The sequence below is a fragment of the Hoplias malabaricus genome, chromosome 6 (assembly GCF_029633855.1).
Source record: "Hoplias malabaricus isolate fHopMal1 chromosome 6, fHopMal1.hap1, whole genome shotgun sequence".
NCBI classification, from domain to species: Eukaryota; Metazoa; Chordata; class Actinopteri; order Characiformes; family Erythrinidae; genus Hoplias; species Hoplias malabaricus.
The window spans coordinates 25616731-25641671 of NC_089805.1; the positions used below are offsets into that span (position 1 = coordinate 25616731).

Consider the following 24941-nt stretch of genomic DNA (forward strand, 5'->3'; position numbering starts at 1 on the left):
AATACAACAAATCAACCAAGAGGAAAAATATCCAAAAAACACACACTTTGTATTTTGAAAAATGCACTATTTATAGTATTAGCTACTTTTTAAGACACCAAAATATCTTTTTTATTATAATATGTAAATCTTTTACTATCACCCTTTATCTAGTTCTGACATTGCCACTGAAGATATGACACCTTAATTTGTATATGCCACTGTCATGTTGTGCTTATTGTTTAGTTTGTGTTAGAGTGTTTTGCTGAAGTGTCCTGGTAACTGGTGTGTCTTGTTCTGTTTTGTATTGCTGTAACAAAACAGTTTCCCCAGGGATCTAGACTATCTGATATAATTCACTCTGACTTCATCGTCGATCTGACTTTATTCAAAAGACTCTTTAATACATGAAAAACATGATACCCTCACTGTTCAAAGAAAATTATTTATCTACAGTACTGTGCTGAAGTCTTAGGCACCTAAGATATTTTTATATATTTAAACTAATGCCTTCTCTGTAAGCGTGATGCTGGAGGGGGTGCCAATCCATCACAGGGCAACACACACACTCACACATTCACACCAATGAACACTTTTGAGTCGTCAATCCACCTACCATTGTATGTTTTTGGACTGTGGGAGGAAACCAGAGCACCCGGAGGAAACCCACACAAACACACCTAACTCCTCACAGACACCTGGAGCAGGACTCGAACCCACAACCTCCAGGTCCCTGGAGCTGTGTGACTGCGACACACATATAAATATATATATATATATGATTATATATAACCTTAAGGACGCATGTTGGTGCAGCAGGTAGTGTCGCAGTCACACAGCTCCACACAGCTTTTTTATATATATAAATAAAACAAGAAAATATAAGATTTTTTTTCTATATAGTAGTAGGTGTGAGTTTGAAGAACAATATTGTGTTCAGATTTTCCTTGACTGCATGAATTTGTTAAATCAACAGCACACATGATTTAAAATCATTATTTATTTACCAGTAACCTCAAATAATGTGGACTGCCATGAGGAGAGATTTGGAAAAAGTTAAACCAACACATTCACACACAGAATATCTCACTCACTGTAATAAGGTCATTTGGTGTTATTGTAATGCTGGCCGTTATTTTTTGTTTGTTTGTTTTTTAGCGAATAAACACTTACTGCTCAGATATATAGCTTTTAAAAATCCCATAATCTCTGGTGCCTAAAACTTTTGCACAGTACTGTACATTATTATTCTTTGTAGACACCTACTTTACATTGTGAATATCATATGAAACCAGCCCCCACATCTTTATAGTGATATGATAAATTATAGTTAGTAGGCTATTACTAGACTTGAGCTAAGACAGTTAAACAGGTAAATTATGAGTTCAGATTTGCTTTAAGACTAATCACTCTTTTAAAAACATAATAATTGAGCATGTCAGTGAGGGGGGTCTGTTTCCTCCTAGATGTCCCATGATTCTGTCATTATAGAAAACACTGAGGAATCGCTTGTACTGTGTATGAGATAAAGCTTGCTTAGAAATATGTAGTTGTTTCCAAATGTCATAGGGTTAGGGTTAGGTTTGGAGCTAAAATATAGCCCCCTATATTTGACTTATATGCTGGAACTCCTCAGCACTGCTCAATACATAAAAATGAAAAAACTAACAAACACCATCTAATGTCTGTGGTTCTCTCTCTCTCTGTAGATGGGCTTCCAAATGTAGTTTGTTTGCCAAAGAATGCTTCAATGTGGTTTCTGCTCTGGAGACATAGCAGTGTTTGGTGGCTTTTATAGAGAAAGAAAAATAAGTTGGTGAATCTGTTAAACAAACCATGTTTATTTCACTGATTTTATTGTTTGTTTTGTAAAGAATGATTGAACACAGACATCTAAAGGTTTTGGGATGGGAGTTGATGGGAACTTAAACATATTTTAACATTTCTCATAATGGAAAGGTGTAATTTGATGAAGAAAAGATATCATAACAAACAGAGGGTGGACAATCACAGTAATATTCATGTTAGTTTATTGAATACATCTTTGACTCATTAAGGGACATGACTGCTGGCACAAACAGTAACTAAATAAAACTCTGAGAAAATAATACTGCAACTCTGAAATGGCATGTAGTCTATTCCAGTAAATCTCCAACATACAATATATACACATACATCATATTATACACATATACTGGCGTAAACACACTAACAATAGTCATAGCTTGGTGATTGTGGTTCCGTTGTTTGAAGGTTGACCATGATCCTCTTCATGACTTACACTCTTTCGTCTGTTTACGCACATAGATTTTAAATGATACTATATTAAACCTTGTACACATGCAGTACTTTTTGCCAAAATACATTTCATTTTGGTTAAAGTCCACTGGCTCATGACCAAAAATGAAATTAGGTTTCTGCTTCTGTATTTCAGCTGTGTACTGGTTTATGAAGTGCTTTTGTTTTCTTTCTGTTAAAACGCTTTCTGTGTAGTTTCATATTTACACACAGGAGAATGTGTATATTCCTCAGAACAGTTGAAGTCCTGAATCCAAATACAATGGGTAATGTTTATGTCCTGTTCAGCAAATCAGAAATTTGAAAAAATTATGAGCTGTATCTCTAGCACAGAGTGTAATTTGCAGTTTAGCCACTAATTAACAAAATGTGACTTTTCTTAAGTTTTCTTTTTGTTATTATGTAATTTGTCTCATATTCACCCTAATTTTTTACCACTGCTTTTCAAGCCAGTGGAGTTAAACATTACTATATGCTTTTAAAGCTTTAGACGGTAATCAATGGGACTTTGATCTGGTTAAATAATTATTAACTCAGTATGGAATTTCTGGGGTGTCTCTGATTCATCTGCCTGTCAAAAATCATTACTAGGTCAATGGACATTATCATGAGGAACACTGGCAAACATTTATCACTGTAGCTCTTGCTGCTGTTTCAAAAGACCCGTCTCTAGTGAACTTCGTAAAAATAAAATAGCTTAAAAAGCTTTCCTATTCCACCTTCAACAAGTGTCCTCAGGCACCTGGAAAGTGATTACAGTAACTTGGGTAGCTCCTATGAATTAGCTACTTCTGCTGATCTGGGTATTGTACACTCTTCAGCTATTACTTGTTTTAGATATCTTGATTTCCATAAATGAATAACCCTCTTTCAGCTATTTTGACTATTCTGATTGAACCTTTAATTCATAAGTATAATGTCTGGTTTTGGAACATGCTGTCCAATACCTTTATTTGTTTTTGAACAATATATAAGCTTTAAACTTACTGTGTTAATGAAACCTCTCCCTCTGCAGTAATAAGTCTGAACAGTGGAAAAATGAAGATCACACCTCTTTAGCAACACATACATGCACACAGACAGACACAGACAGACACACACACAGACACGCACACACACAGACACACACACACACACATACACACACACACACACACACACAGTTATCAGTCTGAGATACTTCTGTTCTATAGTGTGTTCTCAAAAAGTTAACACATTTCTAAATAATGCCCATTGGCTTATATTCATTTACTGTATTTTTGGCTGGCTTTGCATCATGAAACTATCAATTATATCAATAATAAGCCAAATTAGCAGCTCGTATTTTTGATAGGTATTATTCTCACTATCCTTTATACAGTACTGTGCAAAAGTCTTAGGCACCCAAGAAAATATGACTTAAAATCTATTTATTTGAATATTAAAAATTTATTTGCCAAAAAACAAAAACAAAAACCCCTAAACCAAACAAAGAAAAAAAACTAACATTATTCCAGTCAGTAGTGATATTCTATGTGTAAATGAGTTTGTTTAACTGCAGTCACACAGCTCCAGGGACCTGAAGGTTGTGGCTCCGCTCCGGGTGACAGTCTGTGAGGAGTTTGGTGTGTTCTCCCTGTGTCTGTGTGGGTCCAAAAATACACGTTGGTAGGTGGATTGGGTGTGAGTGTGTGTCACCCTGTGAATGACTGGCGCACCCTCCTGAGTGTGTTCATGCCTTGCGCCCAGTGATTCTGGGTAGGTTGCGGCCCCACCATAACCCTCAACTTGATAAGCGGTTACAGACAATGAATGAATGAATTTTTACTAGTTAATAAATATTTAATTATGTTACATCAAGTGTGCTGTTGCTTTAATAAATTGGAAACAAACTGTTCTTTACACTACCTCAGAACTTGTCTACTTACTAACATTTACTGTAATTACATGTGTGTATTTATTGTAATTATATATAATTATATAATCATCACATTTAAGTGACTAACGCGTTTGCACAATACTCTATATATATATCTATATATCTATATATAAGTTTATGAAACAAAGCTAAGATGCTTGCAACTGGTGCAGATGAGTTTCAAGTGAGCTGCATACTTTACATTATGATGATTCAGTGCAATTTATTTTCATTAACCAAGTTTCAAACAACTAACATTTTTATAAAGTTTCACCATGTAAAACCCTCAGTTGAGAACACACTGAAATTAAAGGGAGCCATAGAAATGTAGGTAAATTTAGGAGCCTAACGTAAGGTTGGTCACAAAGCAACACATTAAAAGTCCGTATCCTGTCTGTAACAGACTAACTACCACACACAAGTTCAAGTTTCCCTTGTTGAGAATGGGCAGTTGAAATGGGTATGAGATTTCCTGCTTGCCAGTGAGGCACAATCAGAAGAATGGACATAGCTTACATCAAAACAGCACTTAGTGGTTTTCTTCTTGGTCACCCTTCGCTCACCGTATTGAAGACAAAATAAAGTTAAACGCTCACTAAAAGTGACAAGTTACACAATGTTACCAGAGGGTTCTGCACTTTCACATACAGACACATTCCTGGGGTCTATGGGTTATGCAGCAAATGCCAGTGAGGGGCAACAGGGAGGTTGAAGGAATTTTTTTTTTAACTTGGACCCTCACGTGATCACCTGCTGCACAGCAGAGCGTTCGTGAGGGCAGGACTGCTCACCACAGTTCAGCCTCTTGAGTAGCCGCTGAAGCTTGTGGGAAAAGTTCTTGTTCATTTGCCTGTACATGAGAGGCATGGCAAAGCTGCTTGAGAAAGCCAGCAGCTGGGACACGCCCCTGAGGAACATGTAGGTGGTAACCTGTCGTGAGCGGTACCACTTGCCCGGTACATCGGTCACTGTCAGCACCAGGAGAGTAGTATAGTAAGGTGTCCACAGAGCAAACTGCACGCACACACAGGCAAGCAGCAGCCTGTGGATGGAAGGGTCCAGTCTTCCTGAGTCCTGGTCCAGGGGAGTGGCCTCCTTGCGGATCCGAAGGATGAGAGCGAAGGCATAGAGCACGGCCACAGCTGGCACCACGTAGCCAATGAACATCATGATGGCATCCGCTGCACCCTTGTTCTGCATCTCTGAGCACTCAATGATCTTGGTGGACACATGGTTGCACACATAGAAGAGCAGCGAGGAAAAGCTGGTGAGCACAGCGCCACCCCAGATGAAGCCACACACATGTTTGGTGTTGTAGACACTGGACATGTAGGTACGTGGCAGTGCCCTCTCAATGTAATAGTCCAGACTCAACAGCGTGGTAGAGTACATGATCACCAGAGAGGACACGTTGAAGAGGATGAGGAGAGTGATGTAGACCTCATCGTTATAACGCCATGCCGGCCATCTTGTGAAGTCAGGGCCCAGGAGCTCCACTGGAGCCACCAAATTCAGCACAAGGCCAGCGATGGCCATGTTCACAAAGTAGACGTCAGGCATGGTCATGGAAACTTTGTTGGACAGGTTGACCACCACCAAAAGGGCATTGTAGCACAAGCCCACAGGGAAGCACACAAAGAGGTAAAAAAGTGAAAGGACAGACAGGACGAGGCCCAAGTCCTGACACAGTGACAAATTTGTGCCGCCCGCTGTCTCATTATAACCCATGCAGCTCCACATTGTGCCTTCGTACCGCTCCGGCTCAGGTAACCCACTGCAAGAGAAGACATAAATATTGAATCAAAAACATTTTCTGACAACATATTATCTTTTTTATAAAATAGTGGAGTTTTATATATTTTATTTTATATAGCATACATTATCAAGCATAATGTTTTTAGAAGAGAACTGGTAGTGCTTCATTTAAAAAAAGAAAAGAAAATAAACACTAGTAAAGAATATAAACACATTGCTTTTTTTTTTTTTTTGTGTTCATTGCTTTTTGTGGATCAAGCTGTAGTAGGGTGCAGGGGTAATGCAACCAGAGGGAGGACATGGTGGGAAGTGAGTCTCTCATGGTGTGCAGGAGAAGTACCAGAACACTGACATATCTAAAGAAAAGTGCCATTAGTGGTAGTAACATTATTTTAGCCAGCCATAAAATGTGTAGATAAGCTCAGGCTGTAGTGTAACATCTACTGAAAGGCTGTTACTGAAAGGGAAGTGAGCCAGGATAAGAGTGAAGCTAACATAGCTTGGACCTAAAAGAGCAAGAAGAGAAATGTGTCATCATCCCCCACCTTAACTACATGCCTGTACTGTTTAGCTACCTCGTCTGCTTTCCTTTTTTACTGTAAAACGCTTAGGTAACATAATTGTGTTTATTGCTTTAGAAGAGTGACTGCAAAATGACAATCAAATGTAACCTATAATTTCTGTGAAGCAACCCAATTCCATAACATATTGTTAGAATTTTAACCGTTCTGTTCTGGTTTTGTGTTGTTTTCTTGTATTATCTCCTCTTGTGTCTTTAGCCACACCCCCTGCACCTGTGAGCCCTGAGTGTAAGTGCTCACAGGTGTTGCCTTTTATGTGTTCTCAAATTTAAGGTCTGTTCTCTTAGTGTCTGTAAAACTATAATACACCTCAGCATTTGCCTCAGTCTCCTCTTGGTCCTGTAACGTGTGATACATGTGAACAGAGGGCAGGAATCAGGCTTCCCAGGCAAATAACCAAGGCATTCAGGTGAAAGCCTTGGTCCGCATGGCGGAGAAATATTCCCAGGGGAAACACTAGTGTTACTGAACTCTGGTAATTCTAAACAAAATGAATAAACCTCTATTTATAATTAAACATGCAGCTGTTACATCAATACAGACAGTATTCCATAAAATGTGCAGAAAATTATATTTCAATTTAGTATGGCACAATTTATTGTAAATGTTCTGTCCCAGAAAACATTCTCTTTGAAAACTCCAGGTCAATGTGAGATCAACAGAGCTGCCCACAGGTTAAGTGGTGTTATTGTGTTTTTTACTGCTGAATTTCTGTTCTTCTTTACTTCAGCCTTAGTCAACCTTATACAGTGCTCTCTCTATTGAAGCATAGAATTCAGGCATGTCTTATGTATTGGATCAGTTTTAAGATTTTATTCATTCATTATCTGTAAGCGCTTATCCAGTTCGAACCTACAACCTCCAGGCCCCTGGAACTGTGTGACTGCGACACTACCTGCTGCGCCACTGTACCGCCCTTAAGATTTTATGAGAATGAGAAAAGTAAGGAAAGTCTATTTAGGATCAGTTGTCCTAATTTTCTACCCTTTTTAAAAAATTATTTCTTAAATTTATCCAATAATCATTCCCAACTGTGCTAAATTTAACATTTCTGTCTACAAAAAAAAAAAAATCAAAAACAAAAAAACATGATTCCAAATGTAGTAAACACGGTTCAGTAAAGTAAGTAAATAATGCAACTCTCCTAGGCTGATGATAACTGGTCTAAAGTTTAAGTTATCTGTGGTACGATTACTGTATATGATAAATAAGATACAGTTATATGATGTTTGACAGTATAAATGTACTGTTTTTGTACATTAATGTTAGTTGTAATATTGATTTTCAATAGATCATTCACTCTGCATTTTTATAGTGTTTCCCTGATCACAAGCTTTCCATTGTTTTGCCCCCAGCAGTGTAAGATATTCTTTTAAAGAGAAGAGCAAGTGAAACCGCTCACACATAAACAGCTCAGACACGGTGCAGCCATTATGTCCACAGTAACACCGTTAATTCCAGTTCACTGAATCTCACTGGCTAAGCTTGGCACAATGTGGTGAACTGGACAGCAAACGCTGAGCTATCCAATGCTACTGCTGCTTGTAGAGTTCAGAGAAAGAGATGGAAAATGCATTTGCTTGATATTTCAGACATCTCTCTTTGTATTTCCATGTTTCCTACCGATTCCAGGCCCAAAACTCTGCAGACATCTGCTCATCCAGTGTTTCTTCTGAAATGAAGGGTAATAATAAAGTTTGCCCCCTTTGCTGCTGTAAGAATTTTTACAATAGGAGTTTGAATATTTTGAATAGTTTATGTTGGTAATCAGCCAGGAGAACATTAATGAGGTCAGGTATGGATGCTGGATGACTTGTTTTTGGTCACAAAACCACTTCAGCTCATTTCAAAAATGGTAAATAGTGCTCCAGAGAAGGCAGTACCACTATTCCATGGCTCAGTGCTGGTGAGCTTAGTTGTCCCCTGGCACTTGGCACTGAGCATGGTGAACCTTCTACAATTACCTTTTGGATCAATGAGGTTTTACCCCATCTCATCTTAAGCTGCTGTGTTGTTGCTCTACAGAATCTATGTCTAGAATTTTTTAGGGCCTTCATATGTTTTGTGTGTGTGTGTGTGTGTGTGTGTGCACCCCCGGACTTCCACAATGGGAACACTTAAAAATACACTACTCAATCAATTTTGGACATTTAGTAAAAAACTGCACCGCAAGTAGTGTGCTGTTGATGTTCACATTGACAGCTTCACATATCTGGCCTGGCTTTGCCCTTACTGCCTTCACTTGACAGAGTGTGTTGTTCAGTGCACTTCCACCAAAGAATGGCATGCTTCAGCTTTGTACTCGCAGCTCCCTAGCTGTAGCCAAGCGGAAGGCTAGGTGAATTTATGGGGTGAAATGTGATGCATCAGGGTCAGGGTGGAGTGGGTTTGAGAGGTTGGAGTTCACGCTGAGGTTACACCAGCCCGAGCACACACAGAGAAACACTTCAGCTTCCAGCCTGCTCATTAAATCACACTTACATAACATGCCTCTCTGTCTGCAACTTACACGCTCACATCGTATTTGTATCATCTCTAATTAAACTTGCTTCTGGGAACATACAAGCTGGCATGTGTATCCTTGTGAATAAGAAAATTGAGAAAATTGTATTCATTTTTTTAATGTGCTAATGTTTTTTCCAGTTCCAGCTACGAAAAACTGAATACAAATATCATAACTAGTATACTTTTTTACAATCACCGTCCACACGTACATTTACATATATGCACATTCAAAGCATACAACAGTCTAGTATATTTATTAACAATGAAATTATTATGAGTATTAAATACAATATGTCCAGCCAGTCTAAACATAGGACTGTTATATAGTCTTTAGACAGATTAGTTTTCAGAATTCCTAAAGGATATAAAAAGGATGTATATATATAATTTTTTATAAGCTCACACATAATAATTGGACCTCGGGGGAAAATACAAAATCCAAAGGAAATCAGATGTGCAGGCTCTTAAATGACAGAAAGTTAGCAAAAAAATGTTACATTTTAATCATTAACTATTGTCTCCTGTGTAGAGGACATTTGTCAGTCAAGATAATAACACTGTGTGTGATATAAAACATCAGAACAGATGCACAGCAGCAAAGTGAACATTCTTCTTTTGCCTTACATAACCTGACTACAGAAAAGCTGCTTTGGCTTCGGGATAAACAACGCTGCATAGCTCACACATGACATCCACCCAAGGGCTAAAATATCATTTTACCTATCACACCTCACAGAGTACTAGAGATGCAATAGAGCCAAAAACAAGGTTTAACATCAACAACAAGTTCAGATCTCACAGATCTCATATTATGGACCAGCACCTTGGTGTATCCTTCTGCAAATATTAATGTTAACTTGCCCTTTAAACCTGCTGTCAGAAAGTCCTTTGTCCTGAAAAGAAATAAGTCCAGAATCTCTGTGTGCTCCTGGTCTTGTGGCATTGTTGCTAGTGATCTGCTGCCAGTTCTGGCTGCCCCTGGAATCCCAACTGTGATGAGTGAGTGATGGGAGGGTGGAGGAGTGTAGGATTACCTTGGGAAAAGGCTAACCATGCATACACCCTTCGGAGGGCAGGTGTAAACACGGACTGTGTGTTTACAAAAAGTTCCATATAAGTTTCTTTGAAACTTACTATCAAGCAAACAGAGCAAACACAAAAAAATTGCACACGTTTCCGCAGAAAGGAACATTAATGAAAAAACAATCAAATATCTTTACTGTGGAAAGGGTAGATTGCAATAATGAGACACAAAGAGTTCAATCTCCAACCCCCACCCAGAACAAGTCAGAGAGAGGGGCTCAATGGGTGAGTGTCAACTGCTTTTTGTCCCTCCCTTATTTACATGGCTGCTCTGCACTTTATGTGCTAAGAATTTCAGTTTGGATTGCGTGCTGGCCAGCAGGGTTGCAATGGTTCACTGAGAAATAAAAAAAAATTGCTTATGAAGATAAAGTTGTGGATATTCATTCTTCATACAACCATTTACACAACATAGTTTTGCCCATTTAGGGCTTGTTTGTGGGCCTATGTAGTTCCTGGCTTTCATAAGCCACTTTCACATATGAACTCTGGAGTATAAGGTCCAGAGATGTTCTGGAGTTTTCCTTTTGCACATGTAGTGCAAAGTGGAAGACTTTGTTTTAGACGCATTCTCACTGCAGGAAATGTTTTGTGTGTTTTAGGCATAGGACGGCATCTGTGCAGCATATGCAGGAGATACTCCGGGACATTAGTGGCTCTGTTGCCATATGCACTGACTCAGACTTTACCAAGAGTCTCTACTAAGGGTCTAGTGTGATAAAGTCCACAAAATCCAGGACATAAACGGCGGGTATTTGTGTTCTGACATTAAACTCCTCCGAGTAAACTCCGGAAAGTGTGAAAGTGGCTATTAATACATACTAGATGTTAGTTCTTCCAACATTTCTTTTAAAATCAACGGTATTAATAGGTGTTTTTGCTGAAGTAATTGCCTCTACTCTTCTGGAAAGTTTTGCAATAGACGTTGGAACATTGTGAGGATTTAAATGCAGTCAGCCACAAGAGCCTGACATTGAATGCTGTTGCAACTCATTCCAAAAGTTTTGAAGAGAATGAAAACCCACTGCTCCCCAGCCTAATGCTTTGGGACATTATAACCTAGAAAGTGATCACATAGGTGGATGTTGGAAAACAGTAATAAATGGACAGATACCAATAAGGTCATTAGAAATTAAGCAAATAATAACAAAAAAATATTGAAATCACCATGAGCTGTATGACTATTAGACAGCTGCTTTTATTGCCCACCTTACATTGCATCTTTCCTCCATTTTAAATGCATGACCATTAACCAGAAGGGCAACCATAAACTTCTCTTGAGAATGCCTTAGGAAGAAATCCCACTGAGCTTAAGTCAATCCTCACTTTACAAGCATGTCACTTAGAGAGGCATTCCAGAGCCACTGGCTCACATGGGAGAGCATGACTGTACAGCCAAATGCCCTTCTACTACCAAACATCCCTGCGTCATTAGTTACGCTTCTCTCGCAGGGGAAAGCTCAAATTGGCGAGCTCTTCTGCAGAGCTGGCACCAAGGGAGTGACGCTGAATAGGTCTGACAGTTCAGGACGCTGAGTTTGCAGTGCTTGACGCCGATGGGAGGGAAGCGATAAGGCCTGCGCCACGCCCCTCACTGGATCTCTGCTGGAATGTACAGCAAACTTCCCCGAATGGGAGTGAGGTCACATGATTTCACTTTCTGGGCATTGTACGAGCATGCCAGGATTTAGGTAGTGCAGTGAAGTAATAAGTGGACCACACACTTCTACTTAACTCTGTTGTGTTGCAATACATCCTGCCATCCCCAGATGACCAAAAAGTGAATATAGGTAACATCAAAACTAAACACCACAACCAAATGGACATGGTATTATCAACCGAAGAGTTCCATTTTCTGAGTGTAGAATTTCAGAGTGCTCTTGAAGTATTCATAGACAGAAGCATTATATGGGAAAAGATTTCATTCAAGATGTATTCCACCTGCATCCATCTCTCATCTGGTCGTAATCCACTACTTTTCATTCCAAGCAGCATACCCAGAGAGAAAAGCAGCCATTAGACTTGAATATGAGCAGCATTTTACTGCAGAATTTTCTATAGGCTTAGTGAACCATTCCACTGTGTTATTAAACTGCTGCAAAGCCACAGTGTAAATCTTTTTGACACTGTGACATCTGGGCTGAGACTTCAGAGTCGTTTACTATCATGGTTATGAATTTATTCATATTTAGGAAGAACTACACAACTCAGCTGTAGTGATCTTACTTATTACCATCTACTGTTATGAGGATTTAAAACTTTCTGCTGAAAATAAAGCTTAGGCAATTGTGAACAAAGATGATAGATACTCCATCCAGAAGCTTAACACGTTATGAAAATGTATTCATATATTATTTACATATCTGGCAAACATTAACACTACCTCACTGATAGTTATTATTATCTCTGGAAATACTTCACTCAGAAACACCAACTGGTGCTTTTTTAATGAGAATTAAGAAATCAGTTTTTTAAACCTTCATTCTCATTGTATGAGCCCAAATGTCTGTTTAAAATGTCCTTGTGAAAAGATCAACAGAGAGCAATGTTTACAATTCAGTGAGAAAATTGGATATGTGTTACATAATGCACTAAAGCTCAGCTGGATACTTTGGAACATGCTTCAGAGCAAAGCTTTTTAGTCCATAGTGCTGCCCTCAGCTGTCTCATATGACATCCCATGATTTTTTGTTGACAAGCACATGCTTCGTCATCCCTTTAACAGCAACATGTGGCATGGGTTCAGTTAGAGATGAGCTGGACGTTCAGTAAACAAAATGGCCTCCCTCAGATATTGAGACTGATTTTAATATCAAATGGCAAAAGGAACATAACTTGCAGTTAGTAACAGATAAATAAGTAATAATAAGCTGTAATAATTGCATTATATCTGTAATACTATATGATAAGGTGATAAAATTACTGGGCTTTAAAAAACCTCCAAATCATAATACCCAACACATTATCTCATACCATCTGCTTCCGAGAGAACTTCAAAAGCTATAACAGGAAACTGGCTAGGCAAGCGCTACATGCATTTTTTGATTCTTTGAAGTCTGGACATTTAAAAAAAAAAAAAAGATACAGCTTCATTAAATCTGAGACACAAGCGTAATCTTGACTAAAAGAAAGTATCATCACACAGACAGCCAAAACATAAACATTTTGGAAACTGCTTATAGCCTTGAAACATTTATAAAATTGTATAAGATAGTGACTAAAAAAGTGAATATAAAGTGCCTATAAAGTGCCAATAAAGCTTAATAAATAAAAAATGTAATAAATCACCAAAATGCAGAAATCTTTATGCAGTAATCCTTAGTAACCTTAGGTTTTTTTCTTAATGGGGACATGTTCCTTTTATAAAACAGAGTTAGATCAACCAGAAGCAACCAAACAGTAACATTTATATAACAGTAACCACAACTAAATAATCATTTTTGCACTCTATATTCAGAATTCAGAATTAAAGCCTGGATCTTAATGTACTGAAAATACCTGCAATTAAAAAAACTGCAATTGAAATTAAAAAATCCCTAAATAGTTCAGCCATGGCACATAGTCATCTATATATTCTGTTATTCTTTAGTACAATAATTAATTAAATATGGGTTTATTGTATAAATCTAATTATGATTATGATATGTGTGAACAGTGTACATATTTATTTATTTACAGACACAAAATCATCAGGGTCTTATGCTAAACTCCTACCTCTCGCGCGCGCCACTCCTAGGCGGAGTGACGACACTTCCCTCAACTAACGGACCAATACTTGCACAAACTGCCCACTAACCTTCTATAACCAAAGTGATTAATAACTGAGTTATAAATTCTAGGTTATAACAGGAAAAGTCTATATTAACTGGTCATTTCACCTGAAAGCTTCAGAGAAACGGACACGTCCTTTACCACCTGTCAGGTAAAACGAGCCCAGGCCTAACGTTCGGTGAAAGTTTGAAAAAGTCACTAACTGTAAACCCTGGAGTAGCACAAAGCTAAGTTCATTAAAATGATTCACATCAAAATGAGGACAAACCTCTAACCAGGACCAACCTGTGTCGTCTTGTTATTGGCTGTTGTAAGGCTCAGAAATGTAGGTTAATACTGAGAGAGACTTATCAGACAGGTGAGTGTTTGTTAGAGATGTTTACCAGTGTTCAATAGGCTACAGCCAAAACGATCTAAAAATAACCGTCCTGTTTCAAAAAGAAGCAGTCCTGTAACTTTATCTTATCTATTAGTTTAGAAATGGAGACAGAGATATGGTCACAGTCGCAACTTACACCCCCCACCCCTTCACTGAACTTCTACACAGATTTGAATCATCTCTGTTAAAGTCAACTGTCACACAATCGCTAACCTCTGCTCAGACTGAGTGGATCAGTGTGTGTGTGTGTGTGTGTGTACGTTACACAGCTCCATCTGTTTAGTCATTATAGAGTTTCGATACTGACGTTATTTCGAAATTAATCTAAACTTAGTTTCATACTTTCCCAGCACTGAAAGAGTTATAAAGTTGGAGAAAGCGCTTAGGAGTTAAGTTTACTCACCAGAGGAGCGATTTTCTGGCACCGCGACTGACCTACGGAGGCATCGGGTTCTGCTGTATTTCCATTGACATTTCTCCTCGACTTCTTTGGAGTTATCGCCCAGTTTACGAGATCGAGTGCCTCTGCGTCGTGGGCGAACGAGAAGAAAAGAAGAAGTGAGCTCGATTAAAGTGGTTCTGCTCGCCGTAAACACTGTTGTTTGTGTGATATTGTAGTTTGGTCTCCGGTCCCGACGGTGGCTTGTTCTGGAAAGGGGAGGAGGACGCTGAGGACTTACTACGAAATGAGTGGTACTGAACTCTACAGTGTGTACACACGTGACCCTCCCCCACCTCTCTCTCTCTCTCTCTCTGCTGAACCTTACCGATGAGGCCCGCCTGGGCTACGGTGCTGTCATTGGATGAACGTAGCGGAGGGAGGGGTGAAAGAGAGAGAGAGAGAGAGAGAGAGCGTCTCTGAACAGCACGGCCTCTCTGCACGAAAAACAACCCACTGCAAAAACAGTAGCTTCAGCTACAGACAGGTTTCAGAGCAAGCAATCCGCACCACTTGAGGCCCATCTAAATATGCAGCTTATGGCAGTTGCCTGCTGGTAGTTTTCAGTGTTTAGAGAACAGATTTTTTTTATTTCTGATAACACCCTTTTGCAAAAGAAAGTCTTAGAGCAAGTGATATATAGCACAAAACCGCTGGCTGAGTATTAAAGTGCTCAGTAAAACATACATTTCCTGGGTTCACTCTCAGAAATTGCTGCCGAGGCTAAGGCTTGTGCTACACCCTTAAGCACATACGGCATTAAAAAAAAATTATTTTCAGTTTTAATCTGGGCTCTTACTAACAGCAGTGCAGCAGAGGATATATTTGTGGAAATCATGCTGGCAGTGCTGTTTTTGATAGAGAATTATGTAACAGGATTAAGCCCCATCTAAGGACATAGTGATGGGACATACCATAGAATCTGATGACTGGCAGGGATCTCATTGTTTAGCCTAATGTATATTTTTAATCATGTCTCACATATGTGGTTTCAATCTAAAACCACAAAACTCATATTTTCTTTATAATGACATCTGTTTTTGACTTTACTATGTAGTCAATTTATGATAGATTGCCTAGACTTCAGCACGTTATACTCCAGAATTAAAGTAATTGTGGGAAACAAAATGCTGTAGGATTTTTATTTAATTATTTATTTATTTTTGCTGGTGACTGAATACAGTGAGTTACTATACAGTGAGTTAACATTTCTAAGACGATTAAGGATTATAGAAGTGGGACCAGCTGTAAATACTTCTTTGTTTATGACCCACATTTTGAAGCTCTGACCTAGAGTGTCATTTTGTAACAAGGCCTGTAATTACCTCTGAGTGTGTTCTATTTGGATCAACGCCATGGCTTTATTTAAAAAAACCAATACAAACTTGCATGTCAGTAGTGCTACATTTGCCCTACTGTTACCCAGCAAATGTACTAGTTATTTACTACACCGATGCTGCATATTATCACTGTCCAATTAAAAACATATATCTCCCAAAATAGCAACTTTACTGGAGAAGAAAAAAACCTTCTTTAATTTCAGTGGAATTCCATGTAAAAGATTTTATTTCAAGTAATGCTGGAGCATTTTTACTGATACATTCACCATGAAATTTTCACGGAGTATGAAGTGCTGTGTTCCAGTGATGGAGTAAAATAAAAATGGACAAAAATGGAGATACATGGTTTTGACTGGATATGTGTAGTCTGTGTCCAGTGTCATTTCACAGGGAATTTCACAGATATTTATTCACTAAAAAAGACTAACAAACAAATAAATCTATAGAAAAAAGATCTCTTTAGAAGGAGAAGAATGAATCCAGTGTGGCTGTGCTTGGAGGGAAAAAAAACCTGGCTGATATAAAATATGCTTTGACTCAACAGCAGCCCAGGGCTCCCTTGAGGTGATTATCCAGTGGTTGTGGTTTCATGATGACTACTGTTCACAGTAGTTTTTCCGCTAATGGCTACCACCGTTTTATTCTCTAAAGCTGTGGGGCTAGGCAATTCTTCTTGTAGGCCAAAGCAATGACATATGTTGCATTTAAAAAATAGCAAAATATTAATTTTCACAGTTTTGCAGCTCCCAAATCTTAAAACAGTGCATTTATTTTAGAAATGTCCTCTGGGCATAAAGAGCCATGTTAATGAGGACGAGTGGGAGCAACATTTGCCAGCATCCTGATCACAGGAACAAGCAAAAGCATTGATTTAGTGTCTATAAATATAAGCAATGTCCAATAGCAATGTGACCGATATATGTAACCGCAAGTAAGCTGCAAATTTTTGCAGATTGTATGTATTTAATGTATTACTACATTAAAAAGAGGGGCAATTAAAAAAAATACATTCAGTAAGAATTGTTTAATTGTGTTCTCTCTGTGAACAGTTGCTGTGCTGCACAATACCTTTTATTTCCACAAGACACTCACAGTGACACAAACACACCTTTGTGCATACAGCTCCAGCACAACAGGCTTTACGTAACAAAACACACTTTAAAGTTGAGCCTCTTCAAATCCCGACTCGACCGCCCTACCTAGCAATCCTGCCAAGTAATTACAGGGCAAAAGAATGGTACACACCAAGGAACCTCACAAAGAGATAATTTGCAATATACTGCTTCTTCAGAGCTACTCAAAAGACTGTCAGGGGTATTTAATGTCTTATAGTAAACGGAACTGTGTTCAAAAACACTGCAATATTTTTCTGTTTCTGGATCGTAACTGCTGTGGCCTGACTAGGACATAACATTTAACAGCATGTATTGTTTTAAAGGGTTTGGAAATCTGTGTAACTAATAATTGTTTGATTAAGTACTGGGAACACTTTTGTATTGTGTTTTATACTCAAGTGTATAATGTAAAATCTATTAAGTAGTTCAATGACAATTCAGAGTCACACTGCATTGGTGATCTGTATGTTGCAGTGTGAACTCTGAAGGAGTAAAGCTGAGGCTGGCAGGGTTTGAGGTCACTGTTATTATTGTTGTTGTTGTTGTTATTATTATAATATTGGCTAAATAAGTATTGTCACAATAAATAAATATCCTCCTTGACCTGTCAGCAACTGTACGAAGCTCAGATATTTTTTTTTCCTCAAATTAAAGTTTATTTAATTTCCAGTGGATGCATGTTTGTCTGGCAGAAGGTGAAAATAAAATATGAATGATTATGGCATGTCCAAAAACAGGAATGGCAGACAACACACCCATTACATAATTTACTCCAGAACCAGACAAAGTGGTTTCAAATAAGTAATATTCATTAGAAAAAAAACATTTACTTCTGTTCTTCCAATATTTTCATTGGGATAAAAATTAATGATCGTAGTGATCTTACATAGAAGTCATAAGAGTGTATATCAGCCTGGTCAGAATGAGTGAATTAAATAAATATAAACTCTAATTTTGTTTTAGAACATGTGCATGCGGTATTTTTTCTCTAATCTTACCCTCAGTGCTTTTATATCTTTTCCTGTCTCTAGATTTGAAACTAGGATATATCTACACCCATTTATGAGAACTGATCTCATTTGCACTCAGGTAAGGCATAGAGAGGCATGGTGATTATATCTTGTTTGATTGTAAAGTGGATAATGAATGCTCTGAGGCTTTATCTACCCTGGAGTCTGGGAGGTAGATATGTAGGTCATAGTGCAAGAGACATAAAATACAGAGCAAACCTGCATAACAAAATCAGGATTGTTCTGCTCTGAATGTGCATAATAACGCAACATAAATAAGTTCCAGTCAACAGTAATGCCGGTTTTTATCATGGGTTCTGACCATTATTATGATTCATTCTACAACAGTGTTGGCTGAAACCCTTGCTTTTTGTCCATATCATTTAATCTTATTTTTAGGGCTTTTTGAACAGATGAAAATATTTGAACTGTAAATACAAAGAGCTAAGCAACATAACTAATTCCTCCCGTGTTTCCTTCATGTACCTCAAACAGGCTGATATGAACAGTTTTTTCTGCAGTTTTAGTAATTCTAAATGACTCTACTTGTAGCGGAAGCACTGTTCTGATTGCGGTACTTGGCCTTTTTTCCTGCCGTCTGACGGAAATGAGAAGGAAGGATTGAGAGAGATTGAAGGAGGGGCCTGGACTAAATCACAGTTCATCCCCAATCAAGCTTTGAGATCTATTCCTGGAAGCAGCAAGTTCAGTGTGGCCCTGACCTGCTCTTACCTTCCTCTAAAGAGGGGATCACACTGCACCATATGGCCCAACTAATGAAAGTCATTACCATGTCACATAAACTTTCACCCATTGTTTTTGGGCAACAACATAAACTACGAAAAATAAACTGAGAGACACATTACTGTAATGACCAGATAACAGCTTCAAGACTTGACACAGCAGAGCAGCTGGTGAGTAAAATCTTACCACCCATCTAGCTAAGAATTTCTTTGAAACACACAGGTATTTCCTAAGGGAGAGAGATCAGACACAGCCCTTGCCGTTTGAGGCTCTCTGCAGAGCTTCCTGTTTTGTGGAAAGAAAAGTAACATGCGGCGACTGCAACACTGTGTTTGTGCATCAGAGTGGGGAAACGGTGAAGGTTGCAGAAATGGAAGACATCAAACACACTCTTGAACAAAGGCTGATCTATGATAAGATGTTCCATGACACCAACGCCCACTCTCACCCAGCAGCACACAAAGACAGATCACTCTTCACATGCATCTAAAGCTCTTAGACTCTGTATCTCACAATAAGCCCATTAGTCTGTGGCATAGATTAGACCTACATGCTGAGCAGCCAGAGGTAAAACCATGCCTGACTCTTCCCTACCCATCAACCTCTAACAGGATCAAGTGAAAACAGGGACAACTGACCTTACAATTCGCTGGGTTTCCCTGGACAGTAGTAACAGGTCATCAGTGGACTGCGCCATATTTTTTACAGTTGGTACACCCTCAATCTTATCCTTGTCTATCATGCAAAAGCTATTTCCTTTAATAGCATATCATCTTTTAGCTTTATCTAGTGGCTTGCTGTGGTCTGCAACATGTATCTGACAGGTGTTTTCAGAATTAGTGTCATATGCAAAGTTTTTTTCTTTGGGGGGGGGGGGGGGGGGCACTATTTAAACTTTGCACATGATTTATGCTTAAGTGATTTTATATATATATATATATATAAGCAAACAAACCACAATATAATGAGGTACTGATTAAAAAAAGAACAGGGAAGGAAGAGATCCAAATAAAAATACTTACTAGAGGTATATCACAGATGTTTATATTATGTTTATAATTAAAACTATCTAGGCTGATCTACAAGTTGCTTATATCACAAAATGTTTGCATGCATATGTTTATAATATTCTAGACACAGTGATACTAACAGACAGAATTGTGACACTTGCTCATGGGTACAAATGTAAACACATGTAAATGTATATTTAAATGTATGCAGGTCCCGTTTTCCTAAATGAATACACAGAGCAAGATTTTTTTTATCACTGCTCTTTATTCAGTGGCTTCAGGTTTGCAGTGTGCTTTTCCATATGGTCTTATGAACATCGTCGGCACCAAGCTGGGGCCTGCCACCTTGTCAGACCAGTCGGCGTGAGCCTCAGGGACCCTCATGACACAGCTGGCGTCTGCCAGACCAAGGCTGCAGGTGTGTGACTGCTCATGGGTGTTTGTTTCTATTTCTGCCTGTCATGAAGACAGCCATCATTTGGACAATGATTCATGGTGTGTGTTTTCTGGGGGGTGACTGTGGAATATTGACATTGAATGCAGATAAAGTTCATTCCATGCAAGTCTTGCTTGGTCACATGCCTTCTAATTACTGTTATTTCCAAACAAAATATCAGCACATAAAAAGTATGCTTAAATGGAAATAACTGATTGAACAGAGTGATATTAGCATTAGTTGCTTTAGCATTATGTTGCATGCAAAATAACATGTACAATTTTTGATTGATTTTGAAACATGCTGGTTTGCCTGGTGGCTAGTTTAAATAATGAGACCCCACCTGGAAAATGTTAATTGTATGAACTGCATTCATTCTTGACCATTTCTGCCGTTACTATTTTATACCTAATCCAGTGAATCCGAATCCAAGAATCTCCACCAGTGCCACTACCAGCACCACCACCACCACCACAAAAAGAGTGTCTGTTATTTAGCTAGCAGGTAAACAAAGTATCAAGAGGCCAAACATTACTCTATTTTAGACAACAATCAAGAAAAGAGGGAAGTGGTGTAATTACAGGGCTGCTATTGCAAAGTAAACAAATGTTTTGTGGCTCACTGGAGTAATACACTAATGCAGGAAAATGTCAAATTCTTACTATATCCATGCACACTGCACTCTGATGTCACTGAGCCCCCCCCCCACCCCGAACACACACACACACACACACACACACACACACAATGGCATGAATCCATATGTGCGTCACTTGACTTGGCTGCAGAGAAACCTTGGTTGCAAAGAGACATTCCTTATGTAAGCGAACCAGGCTGATAGGTCTCTGGCACATAAATCCAAACTCAGATCCAGAGGCTGGGGTATCTTTGGCTCACAAGAGCTAGGTTACACACAAAGGTTGGCAAGTGTGTCCACTGCTTTCCCTTCCCTCTCATAGCCTCAATTCTAACATACAGCCTCCAGGACTGACCTGCAGTCAACCCCGTAATGAAGAACTTTCAAAAACATCCACCTCTGCAACCTCCTTAACATGTATTTTTATAGCTCACACTATATATTTCCTTTTCCTTTCTTGAGGGTATCCAATTGACAATTTTCTCCCATTTTAAAATAGGAGGTGTTCAATTTGGGCTAAGAATAACATCCTGTTTTTAAGTATGCAGGGATTCCTGTCTTGTCATTGTTTTGAGACCCTTCTGTCTCTTCCTCTGTGATAGAAAACCTTGCCTGTGTTCAACAAGCCCTCTTAGGCCTTGTCATTCCAGTCCCAGGCGGCCGAGGGAGTGGGCAGTGCATGCCTCACTACTCATCTACATTAGTGCTACTATCCTGCGTAGACCTGGGTAAGTCCCATAAACCCTTCAGAGCCGCTTTCAGCTGGTCAGCACTGCAGACGCTATGAGAGCTGGTTTGGACAGGGGAGACTATAGTAATCTGCTCACACCTAATCCAGTTAAGAATTTATTAGGTTTAAGGCAGTTTTTATTGTGAGTTAAAACCTCTTGGTTTCACTGATCCTTGCTATTCATACACTTACACAGACCCTCTTGTGCAAGCTCCTTAATGTGTGCACACACTTGGGGAACACGGGAAATGATATGATGAAATAACATGATAAATTTATATCTATAAATTCATTAAAAGATTAATTTATATCTAGCATTATAATACTGTCAGAGATGGTGACATGGAGAGCTTCAGCTTAAATCTCCAAAAAGATTGTACCGTCTGTCAGCTTTAACATCAGCTTTATTGTCAAATGCAGTAAGCAAAAGACATGTTCTTTGTTGTCTTCAAAGTACATTCCAAACGAGTACAATATTATCACTGCCAAAGAAAAACAGTGTAACTCCATTTTTGTCCATTTTTAGCTTATCATTTGAACACAGCAGCTCTCTCTCTTTCATTGTATGAAAATGTTATAATGAATGAACCAATAAAGTTGTGCCAAAATAACTTGGATTACAATCATTTTACACTGACTTCCTACAGTCCAAAAACACACGTTGGTAGGTGGATTGGCAACTCAAAAAAAAAAAAAAAGTGTTCATAGGTGTGTGTGTGTGTGTGTGTGTGTGTGTTGCCCTGTGAAGGACTGGTGCCCCCTCCAGGGTGTATTCCCGCCTTGCACCCAATGATTCCAGGTAGGCTCTGGACCCACCGCGACCCTCAACTGAATAAGCTGTTACAGACAATGAATGAATCAGCCTGGGTCATAAAACTCAGAAGATCTTATTCTGAAAACTGCAAACTGCAAGTTGTATCTGAATCTTGAAGACCAACAGGAAATGGAAAGTTGAGATGAAATGGGTCTTCTATTCCTTGGAGTCGATGGTTGACTTAGCCATGGCCGTGCAGCCTTGACATAGCCAATGCATAGCACAGACAGCCTATGTACTTTAATTCAACTCAGACACAGGACTGCTTGTGGAATCTATACTCAGACTGTAGGCACAAAGCCCAGGCTCTACTGTAAAAACACAGCGCATCCAGAAAACAAGTCTGTGGAGATTCTCCAATGCAAATAGAAGCTTAGTGGGGAGTGGAGCAAGTGAGGGCTCAGAAACCCGACGCAAATAATTCCCATATGTTTTATTTGCACGTAAAGTGCAGGGCAAGTATGAGAAGGCCGTAAATATCACTGAATGCAGTTGGTATGTGTGTTTTTGTGAGCACATGTGGGTGTACACAATGGAGTTCAGGTAGGAAAAAGTGGACTACATGGAAATGATCCCTTCTAAATCTATATTCCTTTGATTACTAAATTATTTTGAGCTTTTACACTATGCTCACATTTGTTACATTATATTGCAGTGACTGGAGTGTTAAAGAGTTTTAGATGCCGTGTGTGGCTAGGTTTCTTCAGAGCCCTATTGCATCTGGGGTTTAGTGGATAACACTATGGTAGTCTTGCTATTTGATTTCCTCTACCCACTCATCCTGCATTGATCTACTCAATATGGCACCGCCTTCCCCTTGATTTCACAGCAGTAAAACATTTCAGGGCCCATGACTGAACCTCCACAAGTGTAAGCCAAGATTATTCTGCAGTTGAATTCAACCAGATGCACTAGCACTGCTGGATGAGTTCTGTCTGGCCTGGATGAGCAGATCTATGTAGGGGATTAGCAGGGTAGCGGCAGGAGGCCGTTTAGAAGCAGCTGCTTGTCTACATGTTTCATAACGTTCCAGTGTGTGCCAACCTACCTCCTTTTAACCACCCTACACCCCCCCCCCCCCCCCCCCCCCGACAGAACAGCTCCACTGTAGGACCTCACAAAGCCCCGCCAAAGAGTTTAAAAGCTCTCGAGGAAACATGAACACTCCCTTAAGTGGCCTGGGTGACGCCGACCATGGCGAGGGGTAGAACTCTTATGAAATGCCTGGGAGCAGATGTTCTAAGCCACACGCACAGCTATCTGAGATGAGCAAAACTCTGGCATCTGTTCATGGTCTGGCTCTTAATTAATTCATGACGCAACAAGCCCCTGAACCAAAATAGTCCTCAGGGGCATGTAGAATGCAGAAATCCTTTAAAAAAATCACTAATGTTGCCTTTTTCAATGGGTGTGGACTATGCATGAAGAAAGATATCATACAGAAAAAAAGCAAAAAAAAAAAAAAAAAAAGCAAAACAAAAAAGCATCTGTGAAAAAGACAGACAAGGTTACTCACTGCACCTTTGTTGTACATGGAGCCATTAACTGAGCAATAGATAGCCCTGTTCTTGAAACATCAGCAGGTGTGATCATATTTCAGTTCACCGGTAGTAGCTTGTGGTGACAGCTTGTATTTATTGAAAACAAAAGCCACAGACAAGCAGATTCTCTCATGTAGCAAACAAGAGAGATAATCCTTTACAACAGCAGTTTGGCACATGCAACTATGGCATTTCTGCAGTTGGATGATCCATTGTTCCATTGTAAAATGTTTCTGCAAATGCATTATATTTCCATAAGTATATAAACATTTTCATTTTCAACATTTCCCACAAGACTGTTCACCCTTTGTACTCCTTGTAAAAAGAATTTACACTTGATGTTGGAGCACAACTATGAAGATATGTTTGCATTTAACCCCAAAAAAAGCCTGGTTAAAGCCAGGTACTGATGTTGGGTGAAATCTCTGTATCGGCAGTGCCACTTAAACTCAAATTTACTGTGTTGAATTGTGCTTCACCACCCTGGAGAACAGTTTCACTGCTTCACAGCCCACAAGGGGCTAATTATACCTCTATTCATACTTGCCATTGGGAGTAGTAAACTTAGAATCATATGTACCTTCTTCATAGCATCCCATTCTGGCAGCGATTCTTGACTAAACAAGTTGTGTGTTTCAATTTGATTTACTGTATTAGTAATGGGGCAATATGAAGAAGAGGGATTTACCAATTCAAATATTTCTGGATACATAGGAATATATAGTTTGAAGTTACCATAGAATGCATTCTGTTACAGTAGATGAGACAGTAGCTTGTGGGTAAAAGACTTGAGAGTGACACAAAGGTTAGAAGAGGTCTTGAGTGATGTTTTTAACCCACAACTGGGGTTAATGTTCACACTGAATCCTTGTGATGT

General features: G+C 39.1%; 1 protein-coding gene across 1 annotated transcript; it reads right to left on the minus strand.

Moving 5' to 3' along the window:
• Positions 1-1869: 1869 nt before the first annotated feature.
• Positions 1870-14974, minus strand: gpr146 (G protein-coupled receptor 146). The gene is made up of 2 exons (XM_066674412.1): positions 14652-14974; positions 1870-5948 (listed from the first exon to the last, which is right to left on the minus strand). The coding sequence occupies exon 2, from the start codon at positions 5912-5914 to the stop codon at positions 4913-4915; it is 1002 nt and encodes a 333-aa protein (XP_066530509.1). The 5' UTR covers positions 5915-5948; positions 14652-14974; the 3' UTR covers positions 1870-4912.
• Positions 14975-24941: the final 9967 nt, after the last annotated feature.

Bases quoted from the DNA above. Each gene is read 5' to 3' on its own strand.
- gpr146 (XM_066674412.1), bottom strand. From the start codon at position 5,914: ATGTGGAGCTGCATGGGTTATAATGAGACAGCGGGCGGCACAAATTTG.